We start from the raw sequence: 15,701 nt of genomic DNA, 5'->3' as shown, positions 1-15,701 counted from the left end.
CAAGGCGTGCTCACAGGCGAATGACGTCACCGACAGGCGTGGAAAAACTCACGCATGCGCACGAGGGTTCAAGCTTGTCTGACGTAAAAACATATGAATGAAATCCATATAGTTTTTGAAAAAAATAAAAAGGACCGTTACTTTATTGACAGACCTCGTATATATATATATATATATATATATATACATATGAGGGTAGGCTGAAAAGTTCTAAGGCTCACTATAATGCAGTTAATGCATTACTCCTTCATGGGGAGCCTTAGAACTTTTCAGCCTACCCTCGTATGTGTGTGTGTATATTTCCAAAGTAACTTGTACCTCCTCAAGTGTGTCCAGATATATAGCTATGAAAATTGTGAGACAAGAGGGGGGAATATTTTTAAAATTAGATTTTTTTTTTTTTTTTCTGCACTCATTTATTGACTTCCAACTGGGCTTCTTGGGAATTAATAGTAAAGACTCTTGTCTTTGAAGTTGGATATTAAATTCAAGGCTCTAAATGAAACAGAGTTCACCAAATATAATTTAAACAGAGAAGTATAGATATTTCATTATAACTAATTATTCTTACATTATCACAGTCAAGGTTTTAATTCTTAAATATCAATAAAACACTCCACGTCTTTTCTATGATTTGCTGTGAAACTTTGCTGTCAAATAAGGAGCCACACTTGTCTTCAATTACTCGCACCTGTGTCTGATTCATTAATGAGGAAAGAACTGGGACATTATAAAGAAGAGCTTCAGAGCTATATGTTTGACTTTTTTAGTTTGGTTCAGTTGTATGGTTTTTGGTAAGAGTTGGCAAATGTGTCTTTGATTGTTTTGGAAGCCATGGGTGTCCTAATGAGGTAAACTTTGAAGAAATATTTTGTATTCAGTGTTGCTGCCGCATGAGTGATGTTTAATCTGTGGACTGTCTTGTTTAGATTATTGCTGTTGTCCTTGCTGGCTGTAGGACTTCATGAATCTGGTAAGCTTGTTTGTAGATGGAGTAATATGGTATGGCTGAAATCTTAAAAGTTGTCTGGTTGATAGAATACTTTCAAATTTTTGCATAATTCTCAATAATACACTTGTTTTTATACTTAACAGTTTATAATTCTGTTCTTGCAGCCTATTTTGAAAATGGATATAAACTTGCAAGCTACCAGCCTGACTCAAGTAGCTATAATGCAACACACAGTTCTTCACAAAACATAGTGGGCCACCAGCAACCACTTGTGGGTCGATGCAATGCAAGCAAACCTTCACAAATAACTATGCCCCAGTGGCCAGTGTACAAGCCCAGGGGTCACAATCAGCCTGGGTACCCAATGGTGTATGCACCCAAGGGCAGCCTGGAGTCTAGTTATATCCCAGTTGATGCACCAGAGCACACCCAGCAGCCAGGTGGGGGTAGGCACAATGCAAGAGAATATCTTGTCCAAAACACAAAGACCCAGGGGCCTAGCTATCTGCCCAAGGATCCCCAGTATCCTAACTACCCACTAGCGTACATGCCCAGGGGTCACCAGCAGCCTAGCTACCAGCCAGCGTACATGCCCAGGGGTCACCAGCAGCCTAGCTACCAGCCAGCGTACATGCCCAGGGGTCACCAGCAGCCTAGCTACCAGCCAGCGTACATGCCCAAGGGGCAGCAGCAGCAGCCTAGCTACCAGCCAGCGTACATGCCCAAGGGGCAGCAGCAGCAGCCTAGCTACCAGCCAGCGTACATGCCCAAGGGGCAGCAGCAGCAGCCTAGCTACCAGCCAGCGTACATGCCCAAGGGGCAGCAGCAGCAGCCTAGCTACCAGCCAGCGTACATGCCCAAGGGGCAGCAGCAGCAGCCTAGCTACCAGCCAGCGTACATGCCCAAGGGGCAGCAGCAGCAGCCTAGCTACCAGCCAGCGTACATGCCCAAGGGGCAGCAGCAGCAGCCTAGCTACCAGCCAGCGTACATGCCCAAGGGGCAGCAGCAGCAGCCTAGCTACCAGCCAGCGTACACGCCCAAGGGCAGCAGCAGCAGCCTAGCTACCAGCCAGCGTACATGCCCAAGGGGCAGCAGCAGCAGCCTAGCTACCAGCCAGCGTACATGCCCAAGGGGCAGCAGCAGCAGCCTAGCTACCAGCCAGCGTACATGCCCAAGGGGCAGCAGCAGCAGCCTAGCTACCAGCCAGCGTACATGCCCAAGGGGCAGCAGCCTAGCTACCAGCCAGCGTACCCGCCCAAGGGGCAGCAGCCTAGCTACCAGCCAGCGTACCCGCCCAAGGGGCAGCAGCCTAGCTACCAGCCAGCGTACCCGCCCAAGGGGCAGCAGCCTAGCTACCAGCCAGCGTACCCGCCCAAGGGGCAGCAGCAGCAGCAGCAGCCTAGCTACCAGCCAGCGTACCCGCCCAAGGGGCAGCAGCAGCAGCAGCAGCCTAGCTACCAGCCAGCGTACCCGCCCCAAGGGGCAGCAGCAGCAGCAGCAGCCTAGCTACCAGCCAGCGTACCCGCCCAAGGGGCGGCAGCAGCAGCAGCAGCCTAGCTACCAGCCAGCGTACCCGCCCAAGGGGCAGCAGCAGCAGCAGCAGCCTAGCTACCAGCCAGCGTACCCGCCCAAGGGGCAGCAGCAGCAGCAGCAGCCTAGCTACCAGCCAGCGTACCCGCCCAAGGGGCAGCAGCAGCAGCAGCCTAGCTACCAGCCAGCGTACCCGCCCAAGGGGCAGCAGCAGCAGCAGCAGCCTAGCTACCAGCCAGCGTATCAACTAGAGCAGACTCCTTTTGGCCAAAGACCCTCTGCCCCTATGGGTTCATACTGGTGAGTAGTAATTATTTTTAGTGGGAAAATTTAGCCCACATTTTCTTACCGATCAAATTTTCTTACAGGTGAGGCAGTATTGGTGGTTCATCTACTTGTCTGGACATGGACTGGACTCAATAGCCCAATGGAAATGGCATCCATTTTGTCAAATTACTGGGCAGTCACAATGATTATACAGAATAAAAGTAACCTGTAAAAGCTGCAACCTCTTCTCTTTTTATTTTGGGGAAACTAACTTTTTCTTTTAAGTCAAATCACTGAAATGATGGCTAGGGGTGAAATTAATGCCTCTTGTACCACTTCTGTGCAGTGTATTGCCTCAAACAATTAACACTAGGTTATCTGACTATTGGGTAACAAATGTCAAGATGGCTGTGTGTGTGTGTGTGTGTGTGTGTGTGTGGGGGGGCGGCTGTCAGTCTATAATGTGCAGTCTGACTCTGTATCTTGTTCTGTCCAGGAGTGACTCTGGTGTGTCTTTACCTTGATACTAATGGTTGCTCTTCACTACTGTACCCACTGTGCTTGCTCTGGGTGTGTGGCTAAGGTTTGACCTTAGTCTTTTAAGTTGCCCCAAGCTGACTTGTGCTGTGAATTGGCACCCAACAAAACTGAATGCAGAAGCTAGCTGAGATGAGCGTAACCTGATCAAATCAGTTTGGGCAATAACTTTGACGCTAAAACATAACTGGTCTATTTAATGCATGGTATATGCTTTGACACCTTTCTCAAGTTAAGAATTTGACTTGAATATGACTATGGTACTCCTGAACACTACATTTGGTAGTAAACGTTTTGCTGGGTAAACCATATAAATTATCAGGTAGGTCAATGAATATAATTCTTACTTACTGTCTGGGTTCCTAATTCCCATTTAAAAATGTTAAGTTAAATTGACTTTAAAGGTTTGTTAAATGCAGACATGTTGAACTTAACATTTTGCTGTGGTCAGTGGGCCTGATGCAAGTAGTCAAAATGTAGAATGACAAACCAGACATGCATTACACAAAATGGCCTAAGCAAACATTTAGGTTTTGAAACATTATTATGAAAGGAAAAGCTCTTGAGAGTTCTACTTGGCTTAACTGACATGTTAAAGGGGCCCTGAAACTTGACGCTAGCAGGTGCTGACCAGAAGTAACGGGCAAGGGTAAAATACCAATGAGAAAATGATGCAAATACATGACAAAAATAAACTAATATAAATGGACTAGAATTTGAAACAAAATGCTTACCATGCTAAGAGTTAAATTTCTCAAATCTCTACAGCCTTAATTACAAAACAAATGGATCAATGATAAATCGAATGGTCGAGTTGTTGACCTCCACTCCAACAGATGGCGCTACAGTTATGATCCGGTGGCTTGAGGGCGGTGCTAGAGAAGCTGACCAAATGATTAGTCTCGTTTCTCCAATTAAATTACAGAACTGTGATGCCGCCACCAATGAAATCATGTCATGGAACTTGTTCCGGCCAGCAGAGGAAGCGGTTGTTAGCTGACAGGTGGAACCGAACGCCTTGACTTTTCAGTCGTTTTCATGAGTTGTTTTATTTCTAATCAGTCTAAACGCCTTCTGGAGGAGACTGTTTTCCGTTTGATCATTATACTCTTCTTTAGGTAAGCCGCCGTTAGCATGAATGCTAAATCTGTGGGTTCCTCCCTGTAACATTCCTGACAAGCTAACTCAGTTGGCTGCATTAAAATGATCACGCATTGACGGTTACTGAATGCGTCTGGAAGATTAGCTTGCAGGCTTTAGAGGGGACAGACAGGGGCCCCTAATGCTGCCTTCAGGACCAAACGGAAGGTCGGGATTTCTAAATTACACAAATGAGATCTGTAAGTTCATAGGATATTGGTTTGCATTCATATATCTATTTAGCGCTCAGTGTCACTCAGTTTTAGGTAGGTTCGTGGTTCAAACCCCAGCCCTGCCACATTTTTGTGGAGTTGTCAGGAAGGACATCTGGTGTAAAACTTGTACCAAATCAACATGCAGGTCCACCTCGGATCTGCTGTGACCCCAGAGTGAAAACAAGGGAACAGCCCTAGAGTCTTACTTTTACATTGCACATTAACAGTACACAGCTCCTTTATTTTCAGATCCATAACATGTTCTGTAGCATTAAAAAAACATTTTCTACCCTTGTGTTTCAGTGCCTTAGTATTTTCTCCTCTCAACATTAAAAAAAATAATTACAATTTGAACATTTTGTTCTCCACGTCTGTTAATCATTTAGCAAATACCTGAATTAAAGTGATGACCTACATGTATTTAACAAATATATATTAAAAGTGAATTATCTCCCGCTCACAGCTTTGGATCACAATTAGTGTCCTCCATACAGATGATCTTCAGAGTGTGCTACCATTGTGTAAGTTTTATTTAGAGCTGCAGCTATTGAATATTTTTGGAATCAAATATTCTATTTTTTATTTTATCGATTAATCGAGTAATCGGTAAAAGTACCTTGTGTTTTTAAACAATATCAGTAGTGGCAGGGCTCTCCCTATAAGCACTGGCACAAGTTGCTGTGCCATCATGCAGATTTTTAAGTTAGGGTGTTCCCTCTCTGTTTTGCTGGGTTATTTATTTTTTTCATATTAAGAGTTTTAGAGCTTTGCCAAACCATAAGATCAGGTAGTCTGTGAAATCTTCAGTCTGCGGACAGGACATTCTTTTTTTCCTTCTTATTGCGTATTTCATTTGCACTTTTATTACTGTAATTTATTCAGTGTTTAGTGTATATTTATACGTGCTGTACAGAGTGTAACAAACCAAAGTCAAATTCTTTTTCTGTGGATACTTGGTGAATAACACAGCCTTTGAAACACGGCTGTGGATTGCAGCGTTTCCACAAAAGCTGCCTGTTGATAAAACTCTTACCAAATCTGAATTAAAGCTTTTTTTAATCATTAAACATGACTCATTTAAAGTGCGCGTCCTTTCACTTCATCTGCGGAGGTGGAGAACGACCAATGGAGCAAACGTGTTTTTTTAAATAATATATACAAAAACACTGCTTCACTTTAAATGCGCAAGAACTCCGTTTCAGACGATCTGCGCAGACCCTTTCTCTTAAAGCTTTATTTTACTCAGCATATGGCTTTGTAAACTTGTAGCATCGCCTGCTACATTGATTAGCGCTATGGTCTTCTTCTGTGTTTTTTGTGGATGCGTTACAGCGCCACATACAGGCCCGGTGTATGTACTGCAGCTTTAAACAAAGCCTCGAGGCCCTTTCGGCTGTCCCCAGTTAGTCAGGGTCACCACAGCGGGTCCAGTACAGATTAGGGGTGCCGGAAAAAAATCGATTCACGTCCGAATCGCGATTCTTATTTATTACGATTCTGAATTGATCCCAAAATGTCCAAGAATCTATTTTTGAAAAGCATTTTTAAAACATTTTCTTGCTTAATTGCTGCGTGTACCGTTTGTCAGGCAACGGCTTCCGTACTACAGCGTCCCCGCGAGGGGAGGGTCTGCTCTAGTGATGGCAATTTCGAAGCCTCATGAACCAATGAGCCACTGCAACACAACTGGCTGAAAATCGACACACTGCTTCGACGCGTTTGATAGTTTGAAGGGTGACATCTGCTGGATTGCTTTGAGAATTACCTTGAGCGAGTGCCCTGACAAATGTTTGCATTAATTCATGACTGATGTGGTTTGTTCTTGAAAAATAATAATAAGAAGAAGAAAATGTCATATGTGGGTGATTCTTAGACTACGGGCACTTATGTCCTTTGATCATATTGTATGAAAAACAGAAAAATGGGAAATTTCACACTTTTATAGTATCTTTACAATGAAAGTGTGTTGAGAAATTTGTTCTAGTAGTCTATAATGACTTTTTCACCTTTTTCGGCATCATTATATGCAAATATTGTCGTTTTGTGCTTGTCCCACACCCAGACTTTTGATCTTCAATGATAAAAATGAATGGTAAAGAAACGTTTTTTCTAATGTTTTAAAATGTCTGAATAAAATATCAGTAAAATAATCAAAACATAATTGGGATATTCAATGTTATACAACTGTTGTGATTTTTTTTAAACAAAATGTAGTTGTCCCACACTATTGCTGTAATTTCCACCACAACACTGTAATGTCCCTAAACAGTTTGTATGAAAGATTGTTTGGGTAGTTTCTATGGAGATAAACAGTGACATCAGAGCACATGTATATAGTGCCAAATCACAAACAGTTTGCCCCAAGGCGCTTTATATTGTAAGGCAATGGTGTGGTGGAAATTACATTTACAAGGCCAATAGTGCCTGTAGTTAAAGAATCACCCATGTATTATGTGTCTTCTTAATGTAATAAATAGTCCCTACAGATGCACACATAATAGTTATGAAAGCCTTTATTGTAGCCTATATGTAGGTTTGTGTTATCATTCCTCAACTATATTTGGATAAAATGTGACGGAAAAGTGAGGAAGGCATGTGCTTCTGCAACTGGTGCTTATGTTGCTGTAATTTGTAAATTAGAATAGAGGGGATAGGAGACGGGTGATTGTGCAACTTTCAACAATTTTTATTCAAAAAAGAATGTCAACGGTGCTGGGCTTTAATCGGCTCCTTTTCTGCCTCACCACCTCTCCAGCTTTGGAAAAGACCCGCTCGCAAGGCACTGATGTTGCTGGCATCGACAAATATTTTTTGCCATTCTCTGTAAATTGGGATAGACTGCGACTCGTATCGCCCAGTATTGAGCAGGTCTTCTCCTCTGGAGGTGGGAATATGTTGGGTCAAACCTTTGTAGCAAAGCCCTGAAGGCTTTGGTCTCCACTATTTTGAATGGTTGTGCATCTTCCACAACATAGTCCACCAGTGCCTCATCCAAATCAGCTTGTCTGCCTTTAATGGAATACAGTATGACATGCTGAGCTATTTTTATGAGTATGTTTTAATCTTAGATAAAGAATAAAATATAGCTTACATGGCCTGATTCCTGCTCCAGGAGCAGCAACAGAAGCAGCAGCCATTGATGTCTCGGGATGTTTGGACCTCAGGTGTCTCAGCATTGAAGACGTATTGTTACACTACCTCAACTCTTGAGCACAAATCAAGCACTTCACCTTTTTGGTGCTTATTAGATCAAAGTGCTCCCAAGCAATTGATCGTGCTCTTTTGGAAGTGGCTCCTCCATGTCCCTTCCTCACCACTACTCACTCTCTCTCTCACACACACACTCACCTTTCTCACACCTTTCACTTCAACAAAATCACAGCTCTTCAGTCACTCAGCTTAGTCTCTGATCTACCTATAATATATAGTCTAACCTATAACCTATGTTGATGTACTGTGTGAATAAATGTATATGAATGGATGCCTGTTGTGTATGGTGTGTGTCTGTCTACGTTAGATCCTATGTGTATGTACTAAATGAACTCTAAACTAGACCTAAATATAAACTAATGCTTCCTTGGCTTCGATTCACGTGGTAATTGGCAATAACAGTTAAGTGTCGCTAGCAATCTCCTCCTCTCAAAAACCCACGGTTTGAGCTGCGATTCAGATCTCATTTAATACTTGGCAAGATTATGCGAAGCTCGACACGTGGTGTGACGTAACGAGGCCTCGCTCGCAGTGGTCACGTGATGGGGGCGTGCTCGAAACGCTGCTCACTAACACTTATGGTTCAGAAAGCTCGATGCTGTGTCGAGCAGACTGACTCGAGCTTAACATCACTAGTCCGCTCTGCTTCAAACATTCGTGAGCTGCAGCTTAGCATGGCGGACAAAGAGCTAGCACCGTCTTTGCTGAAGGCAAATGTTTGGGTGCATTTTGGATTTTTATTATTTGCTGCATAAGAAGGAGCTTGACATGACTTATGCAGTGTGCAAAATCTGCAAAATGAAAGTCAAGTACTTGGGAAACACTTCAAATCCGCAAGCCCACATGCTTCGCCATCACCCGGAGCTAAAAGAGGGGAGCAGCGGTCTCTGCCAACTACTGACCAGCGCTTCGCTAAACTGCCAGCCAACTCTGAACGAGCAAAGCAGATAAGTAAATTTACATCTAGAATCACTTGATTAACCTTGTAAAGCTGCATTTTCTTAAACATAAACACTTTTAAGTAACTATTTCTCAGAGCTCTTTGAATCAAAAATAGATTCTGAATCGAATCGTCGCCCCAAGAATCAGAATCGAATTGAATCGTGAGTACCCTAGTACAGATATTGGTATTTTACACCGGCTGCCTTTCTTGACACAGCTTCAGTTCCACATGGAGAAACCCAAGCAAAGGGTCACCCCTTTAAGTCTGGTCTGCTTCAGGATTCTTCCTCAAATCATCAGAGGGAGTTTTTCCTTACCACTGTCATCTATGTGCTTGCCCTAGGGGTTGGTAAGGTTAGACCTTACTTATGTGAAGAGCCTTGAGGCAGCTTTGTTGTGATTTGGCGTTATATAAACGAAATCAATTGAATTGAATTGAGAAACACATGCACAAACAGCCCCTTGACTTCCTAAGTGAGGACTTCCCAGCCAAGTACTAATCAGTTCCTAGTCTGCTTCACTCCTGGATTTGTCGGGATCAGGTGCACAAAAATCAGATGGACTGCATGCGTCAATCTATATACATACGAGGTCTGTTAGAAAAGTATCCGACATTATTTTTTAAAAAAAACATATGGATTTGAATCACGTGTGATTGCGTCAGACAAGCTTGAACCCTCGTGTGCATGCGTGAGTTTTTTCATGCCTGTCGGTTGCGTCATTCGCCTGTGAGCAGGCTTTGAGTGAGGTGTCGTCCACCCATCTCGTCTATTTTTTATTGCGAATAAATGTCTGAACGATTTGGAGCTTTGCTGCGTCAATTTTTTTCCAGAAACTGTGAGAGACCTCCAGGTGGACACCGTTCGAAAAATTAATATGACTTTCAGGGACGATTTTATGGGGATTAAACAGATTACGGGGTGTTACTGCCGCTTTAAGGACGGCCCACAACTGTTGAGAGCGCGGCGCACTCCCAGCCCCCATCGACAGGCTGACACCCCGCTGGAACAACCAGATCATTTCCAACGTGAAGGCTTTGTTGATCCGGGACGTCATTTGCCTGTGAGCACGCCTTGTGGGAGGAGTGGTCCAGCCCCCTCATCGCATTTTCATTGTCAGGAAATTGGCTGAACGACTGCCACTTTGCTTCATCAAAATTTTTTCAGAAAGTGTGAGAGACAGCCAGGTGGAAACCATTTGGAAAATTCAGATGGCTTTCGGTGAAGATTTTATGGGGATCACACAGATTAAGGACAATTACAGCTGGATTAAAGACGGCCCACAGCGGTGGATGGCGCACCGAGCGGCGATCGACAGGCTCAGATGACCAGATCATTTCCAAAGTGAACGCTTTGTTGATCCAGGACGTCGTCCGAGAAATTGTGGATGAGCTGGACATGCCACAACATGTCCTGTGAGGCTTCATCACGGCGTTGCTTTTTTGTTCTGTGCCCTGCGCCTCCGTCCCGACGCGCAAATTTCTTTTCTAACAGACCTCGTATTCTGAATCCCCATGACATGGGGAACAAACTGGTACCATTTTTTAAAAAAAAGTTTAACTGGAAATTACCCCCAAAATAGCCGGCTGTGGGTATGACCAGGCAGATTCAAATTTCCAGCGCTGTATATGTGTTGGCCATCTCTGTTTATTTAATCCCTTTCTACAGCACAGCCACAGCACACTCAGCAAACAACAACATGCTTAGGCTGAGGCTGTGGGTATGACCAGGCAGATTCAAATTTCCAGCCCTGTGTATGTGTTGGCCATCTCTGTTTATTTAATCCCTTTATTCATCTACTTTGTTTTCAACTGTTAAGCACCTGACTGTCCTGTATAACCCAGTTTGCCTTCCTGTCTAAATACAGTACATTCATTTTATGTTTGTAAAATTTCAATGTATAAACAGTGAAATACACCACTCCCTCAATTTTGATTGATATTTACATTTACTGTTACCTACCTTTTGTAATTTTGTTATAAAGTTGATTGTAAAACAAAGTCTGCATGCAGGATTTCAAATGTGTTTGTCTTTTAACCAAGTATTTCCACTTAGTTTGGGGAGTCCACCTCTTATAGTTCTGCTGGACAAACTTTAGCCCATTAACTATTGTATTTCTAAGATATCAGCATTACAAAAACAAATGTTGGGCAACTGTTTTGATTAAAATGATTGGCATTTGGCTTATGTCTAAAACAGGTTAACTCGGGCAGCGCCGGGTACCCCAGCTAGTCAAACATAAATGGTTTAATGGGCAGGTAGATAGACAATTATAGCTGAGGGGCTCGCTGCTGTTGTAAACAGAAGAAAGGGCCCCTCATCAGCAGTTGACTTGTCATGACTTAGAGGACAGCAGCACTGCAGAATGAAAAGTGCACTAAGCTGCTAACTGTATAATGCCTCTTAACTTCTAACAAGTTTTTCTATTTGGGGAGATAAACATGCACATGTGCCTCCCTAGGGATTCTACCAGCCACATCTGATGTTTTCGGTCAGCCAAGAATCCTGACTGTAAAAGTGATTTTTATATTGAAAATAATCCTGACACTTAAGTTTGTCCAATTACTTATGGTCTCCAATTACAAAAATCAGTTTAGTGAAAACCTGCAAATTTTTGGTTATCCATATCATGATTTACAATCTTTGCCTTCAAAGTTGTTAGCACACAATGCTTAAATGTTCATTTTCAGTGCTTCATAAAATGAATATGGATACCTTCATTTCCATGTCTCAGAGTTGGAGGGTCTGTTTACACAGTTATTGTTGGAGAATCCTGATTGGGTTATTCAATTTAGTGTGTGTTTGGGTGTTTTTTGTTTGTTTTTTTGAAGCCACTTTTCAGTGTCTGTTTGCTGTTTGTCTCCTCAGCGGTCATGGGGGAGGTGGAACTGTCCTGTCGTGCTTACGTGAAGATGTACCTGCACTCGTGTCTGTTTCCACGCTGCAGCATTAATGGGTTGCTGTTGTCCTCCAGCTCAACAGGCGGTGCCGTTTGCGTTACAGATTGTATACCTCTGCTGCACTCTCACCTGTCTCTGGCTCCCATCACTCAGTTGGCCCTCACACAGGTACAGTGGGTACTGAGCCCTGCCCCCCCAAAATTAGTACTTTAATTTAAATAATTCTCAGATGACTGAGTTGGGCTCAGATCTGTGACATGTTTGAATGATCTTGTGTGAGATTTGTCCAGTTTCCTCCAAGTCAGATATCCACAACCACACACAAAATAATATAATCATTAGCATGTCTGAGTTGTAGTACTGCACAGAGGCATTTAGAATTTGATTTGGTTCTGCTGTTTCAGGTGGATGTCTGGTGTTCACAGACTCAGCAGACGATTGTGGGATACTACCAAGCCAATGCCTGTGCAGGAGATAGTAGGTTAGTTTACAATTTAAGTGATCAGAATGACGGTCCTTTTGTTGCTTTGTTTCTCATATCTGCATGTAGTAGTACATGTAAGGATATTGTGTGTGTGTGTGAGAGAACAAATTAAATAGACTAAGGGGTTAGATCCAATTTCAACCAGACTTGTCAGAATGACATTTAGAGGAAACTCTGTTAAAAATCAAGGTCACAGGCTCAAGGTCATAGGCAAAGGTCAAACATTTTGCTCCAGTGCTTACAACTTGCAACAATTAATCAATTATTAATCTACAACTATTTTATCACCTTAAGTCCATTTTTGTTTTACTATACGAATTCTCTGATTTCAGCTTAAATATGAACTTCATGGTTCATTTAAGTAGGGTTTTTTTTTTTTCTTTTTTTTTCTTTTAGTCATCTCTGGCAGTAACCTAAGTATTTTTGTGTTGTGGACAAAACAAGACATTTGAAGGAGTCATCTTGTTTCCAGAAAAGAATGATCGACATTTTTCACCATTTTCTGAACTTAACAACTAATTGGCTACACACACTCATCTTCAACCACTTAGTCTAATTGAGGAAAATCTGAAAATAATTAATTGCCCTATTAAATACAGGGGATATTTAGATTTTTTTTTTCCCAGCGGCTTTGTTAAATATACACACTTGTGGTTAGTAGTTAACGCTACTAACAAGTATCACCTTAATATTGGTAACATGACCAGGTGATGTTGAGTGACTCTGAAAGGTCAAACTCAAGGCATAACAGTTAACTCAAAGTCTGGAGCCAGTGTCCTGGGTAACTAACTTTACAAAATAAATGTAACCTTGTGATGTCATTTGTTGATTACATAGTAACTGAGTAAATAATAAATGTAGCTGACTGACTTACACTAAATAAGGAGCTTAAAGTAACTAACTAACTGGTTAACCTGCGGGTAAGTAAGTAGGTACCGGTCACAAAGTCCTTTACTTCTGATCAAGCTGCTGTTCAGACTAAATGTCTACATTACAAGCACGTGTGTTCTTTTGTTTCTACAAAGTCACAGTCCAAATACTTACGAATGATTTTATGTTTCAGTGGTTAAGTTTTTAACAGAATTGATCAAAAGTTGAGGTCAAACAGAAGCATGGTACAGTATCACTGAATCACAAAATTAATTTGCATGAATCTGCGATATGATGCAAAAGTTTTAAAAATGGTATGCTTCCATCCTTCAATCATGTCTTTTGTTTGACAGCCCAACAACGTGCGCACTGAAGATAGCCGATAAGATTGCTGAGCAATTTGACAGTGCAGTGTTGTTAATGGTAAGCTTTTTGATGCCACACCTGTTTTTAGTAAAAAAACAAAAAGAAATGTCATGCTGAAGCTGTGAGGGTAATTATTTATTTGATTAATGGGTCATTTGTCCCGGTGTTTGCTGATCTGTTCTGTGACAATATTAAAGTAGTTTGAGCTTTGGCCATTTGAGAAATTTTAGAAACCTTATTTAGTTTTGCTCCATGCGGCTGGAAGTCTGTCCTTCTGTTATATTTGTAAAGAATTTAATTATAAAGTCTGATCCGTTGATCCTCTGATATCTTAGGTCCTCCTTTCCTTTGTTTTACTCCACAGCTTGACGGTAGCAAGATGTCTCCAGACTATCGGGTTCCTCCTATTGTGATATACGAGCGTAAAGACTCAAGGTGGACGCTCAAAGACAAACACACGTAAGCTCCAGCTTTTCATTATTATTACTACGAGGTCTGTTAGAAAACTATCCGACCTTTTTATTTTTTGCAAAAACCATATGGATTTGAATCACATGTGATTGCATCAGCCAAGCTTGAACCTTCGTACGCATGCTTGAGTTTTTTCACACCTGTCGGTTGCGTCATTCGCCCATGAGCAGGCTTTGAGTGAGCAGTGGTCCAGCCCCCTCGTCGGATTTTTATTGTGAGGAAAACGTCTAAACGATTTGGAGCTTTGCTGCATCAAATTTTTCCAGAAACTGAGAGACAGCCAGGTGGACACCATTCGGAAGATTCAGACGGCTTTCAGGGACAATTCTATGGGGATCACACAGATTAAGGAGTGTTACAACTGGTTTAAAGATGGCGCACAATGGCGGAGGGCGCACCGCGCGCCGAGCGGCAGGCTGAAATGACCAGATCATTTCCAAACTGAATGATGTGTTGATCCGGGACGTCGTCTGACTACTACAGAAATGTCAGAAGATGTGGACATAGCACTTTTTCGGCACATTCCACTGTTACAGGAGTTTTTGTCATGAAAAGACGTGCAGAGGAATTCGCGTGTCGGGACGGAGCCGCTCATGGCGCGGGACAAAAAGCAACGCCATGATGAAGCCTCACAGGACATGTTGTGGCATGTCCAGATAGTCACACGACTGAAAAGCCACCGAAAGCCGTCTGAATCTTCCAAATGGTGCAAGAGCTGGGCATGTTATAACATGTCCTGTGAGACTAACATGGAGGTGCTTTTTTCCCACGCCATTAGCGGCTCCGTGGCGAATTCCTCCGCTCCTCTTTCCATGACAAAAACTCCTGTAACAGTGGAATGTGCCGAAAAAGTGCTATGTCTTCTGCCATTTCTGTAGTAGTCAGACGACGTCCCGGATCAACACAGCATTCAGTTTGGAAATGATCTGGTCGTTTCAGCCTGTCGATGGGAGCGCGGCCCGCCCTCCGCCATTGTGCGCCGTCTTTAAACCGGTTGTAACACTCCTTAATCTGTATGAGCCCCATAGAATCGTCCCTGAAAGCTGTCTGAATCTTCCGAATGGTTTCCACCTGGCTGTCTCTCACAGTTTCTGGAAAAATTTGATGCAGCAAAGCTCCAAATCGTTCAGACATTTTCCTCACAAAAATCCGACGAGGGGGCTGGACCACTGCTCACTCAAAGCGTGCTCACAGGCGAATGACGCACCCGACAGGCGTGAAAAAACTCACGCATGGTTCAAGCTTGGCTGATGCAAGCGCACGATTCAAATCCATAGTTTTTGCAAAAAATAAAAAGGTCGGATAGTTTTCTAACAGACCTCGTATTATTATTATGATGGTGTTTGTTTTTCTAACATCCTCCCCCCTGTGCCTTGTTTCATCCTGCACAGGATAATGCTGAGACAGTGGGAGGAGACTCGAGAGATAGCCAATCAGATGCTCGAGTCTGGCGATCAGTTACTATTAGTGGATTTTGACAGCCACTTGGATGATATCACAAAGGACTGGACCAATCAGAAACTTAATACCAAGATAGCGGAGCTCGCCTCACCAGCAAATGGAAGCATCTAGACTGAAGAGTCGAACACAGATCTTTGTTTTCCCTCTTTGACCCACATCGTTATCATGTACACAACCGATACAATGTTTTAGGAATACATTTATTTTTAATGCATTTTCTTGAATAAACAGAATAAAAGAACCATAAATAAGAAAATATTACAGCTCGGTAAGTCTTCCACACCCCCTCAGTGTGCCTTGGTCCAGCCCCACACCCCACTCACTGAAAGGAAACATCAACCTAAACAATCTTTGAAC

At 42.8% G+C, this 15,701-nt stretch overlaps 1 protein-coding gene across 2 annotated transcripts; it reads left to right on the top strand.

Annotated features, from left to right (window-relative positions):
* The first annotated feature begins 4,267 nt into the window (after positions 1-4,267).
* On the top strand, positions 4,268-15,602 carry emc9 (ER membrane protein complex subunit 9). 2 transcript variants are annotated; one of them, XM_034167731.1, is made up of 6 exons: positions 4,268-4,404; positions 11,661-11,860; positions 12,097-12,173; positions 13,400-13,469; positions 13,777-13,871; positions 15,275-15,602. In XM_034167731.1, exons 2-6 carry the CDS (start codon positions 11,666-11,668, stop codon positions 15,453-15,455), a joined length of 618 nt encoding a protein of 205 aa, XP_034023622.1. In that variant the 5' UTR covers positions 4,268-4,404; positions 11,661-11,665; the 3' UTR covers positions 15,456-15,602. The 2 variants fall into 2 exon arrangements, with proteins under 2 accessions (XP_034023622.1, XP_034023619.1); XM_034167728.1 differs by having other exon boundaries at positions 4,310-4,404; positions 11,635-11,860.
* The last annotated feature ends 99 nt before the right edge of the window (positions 15,603-15,701 follow it).

Source organism: Thalassophryne amazonica, chromosome 1 (assembly GCF_902500255.1).
Source record: "Thalassophryne amazonica chromosome 1, fThaAma1.1, whole genome shotgun sequence".
NCBI lineage: Eukaryota > Metazoa > Chordata > Actinopteri > Batrachoidiformes > Batrachoididae > Thalassophryne > Thalassophryne amazonica.
Note: the sequence above shows the minus strand (reverse complement) of the source record. Positions and strands in the feature narration are given on the sequence as shown.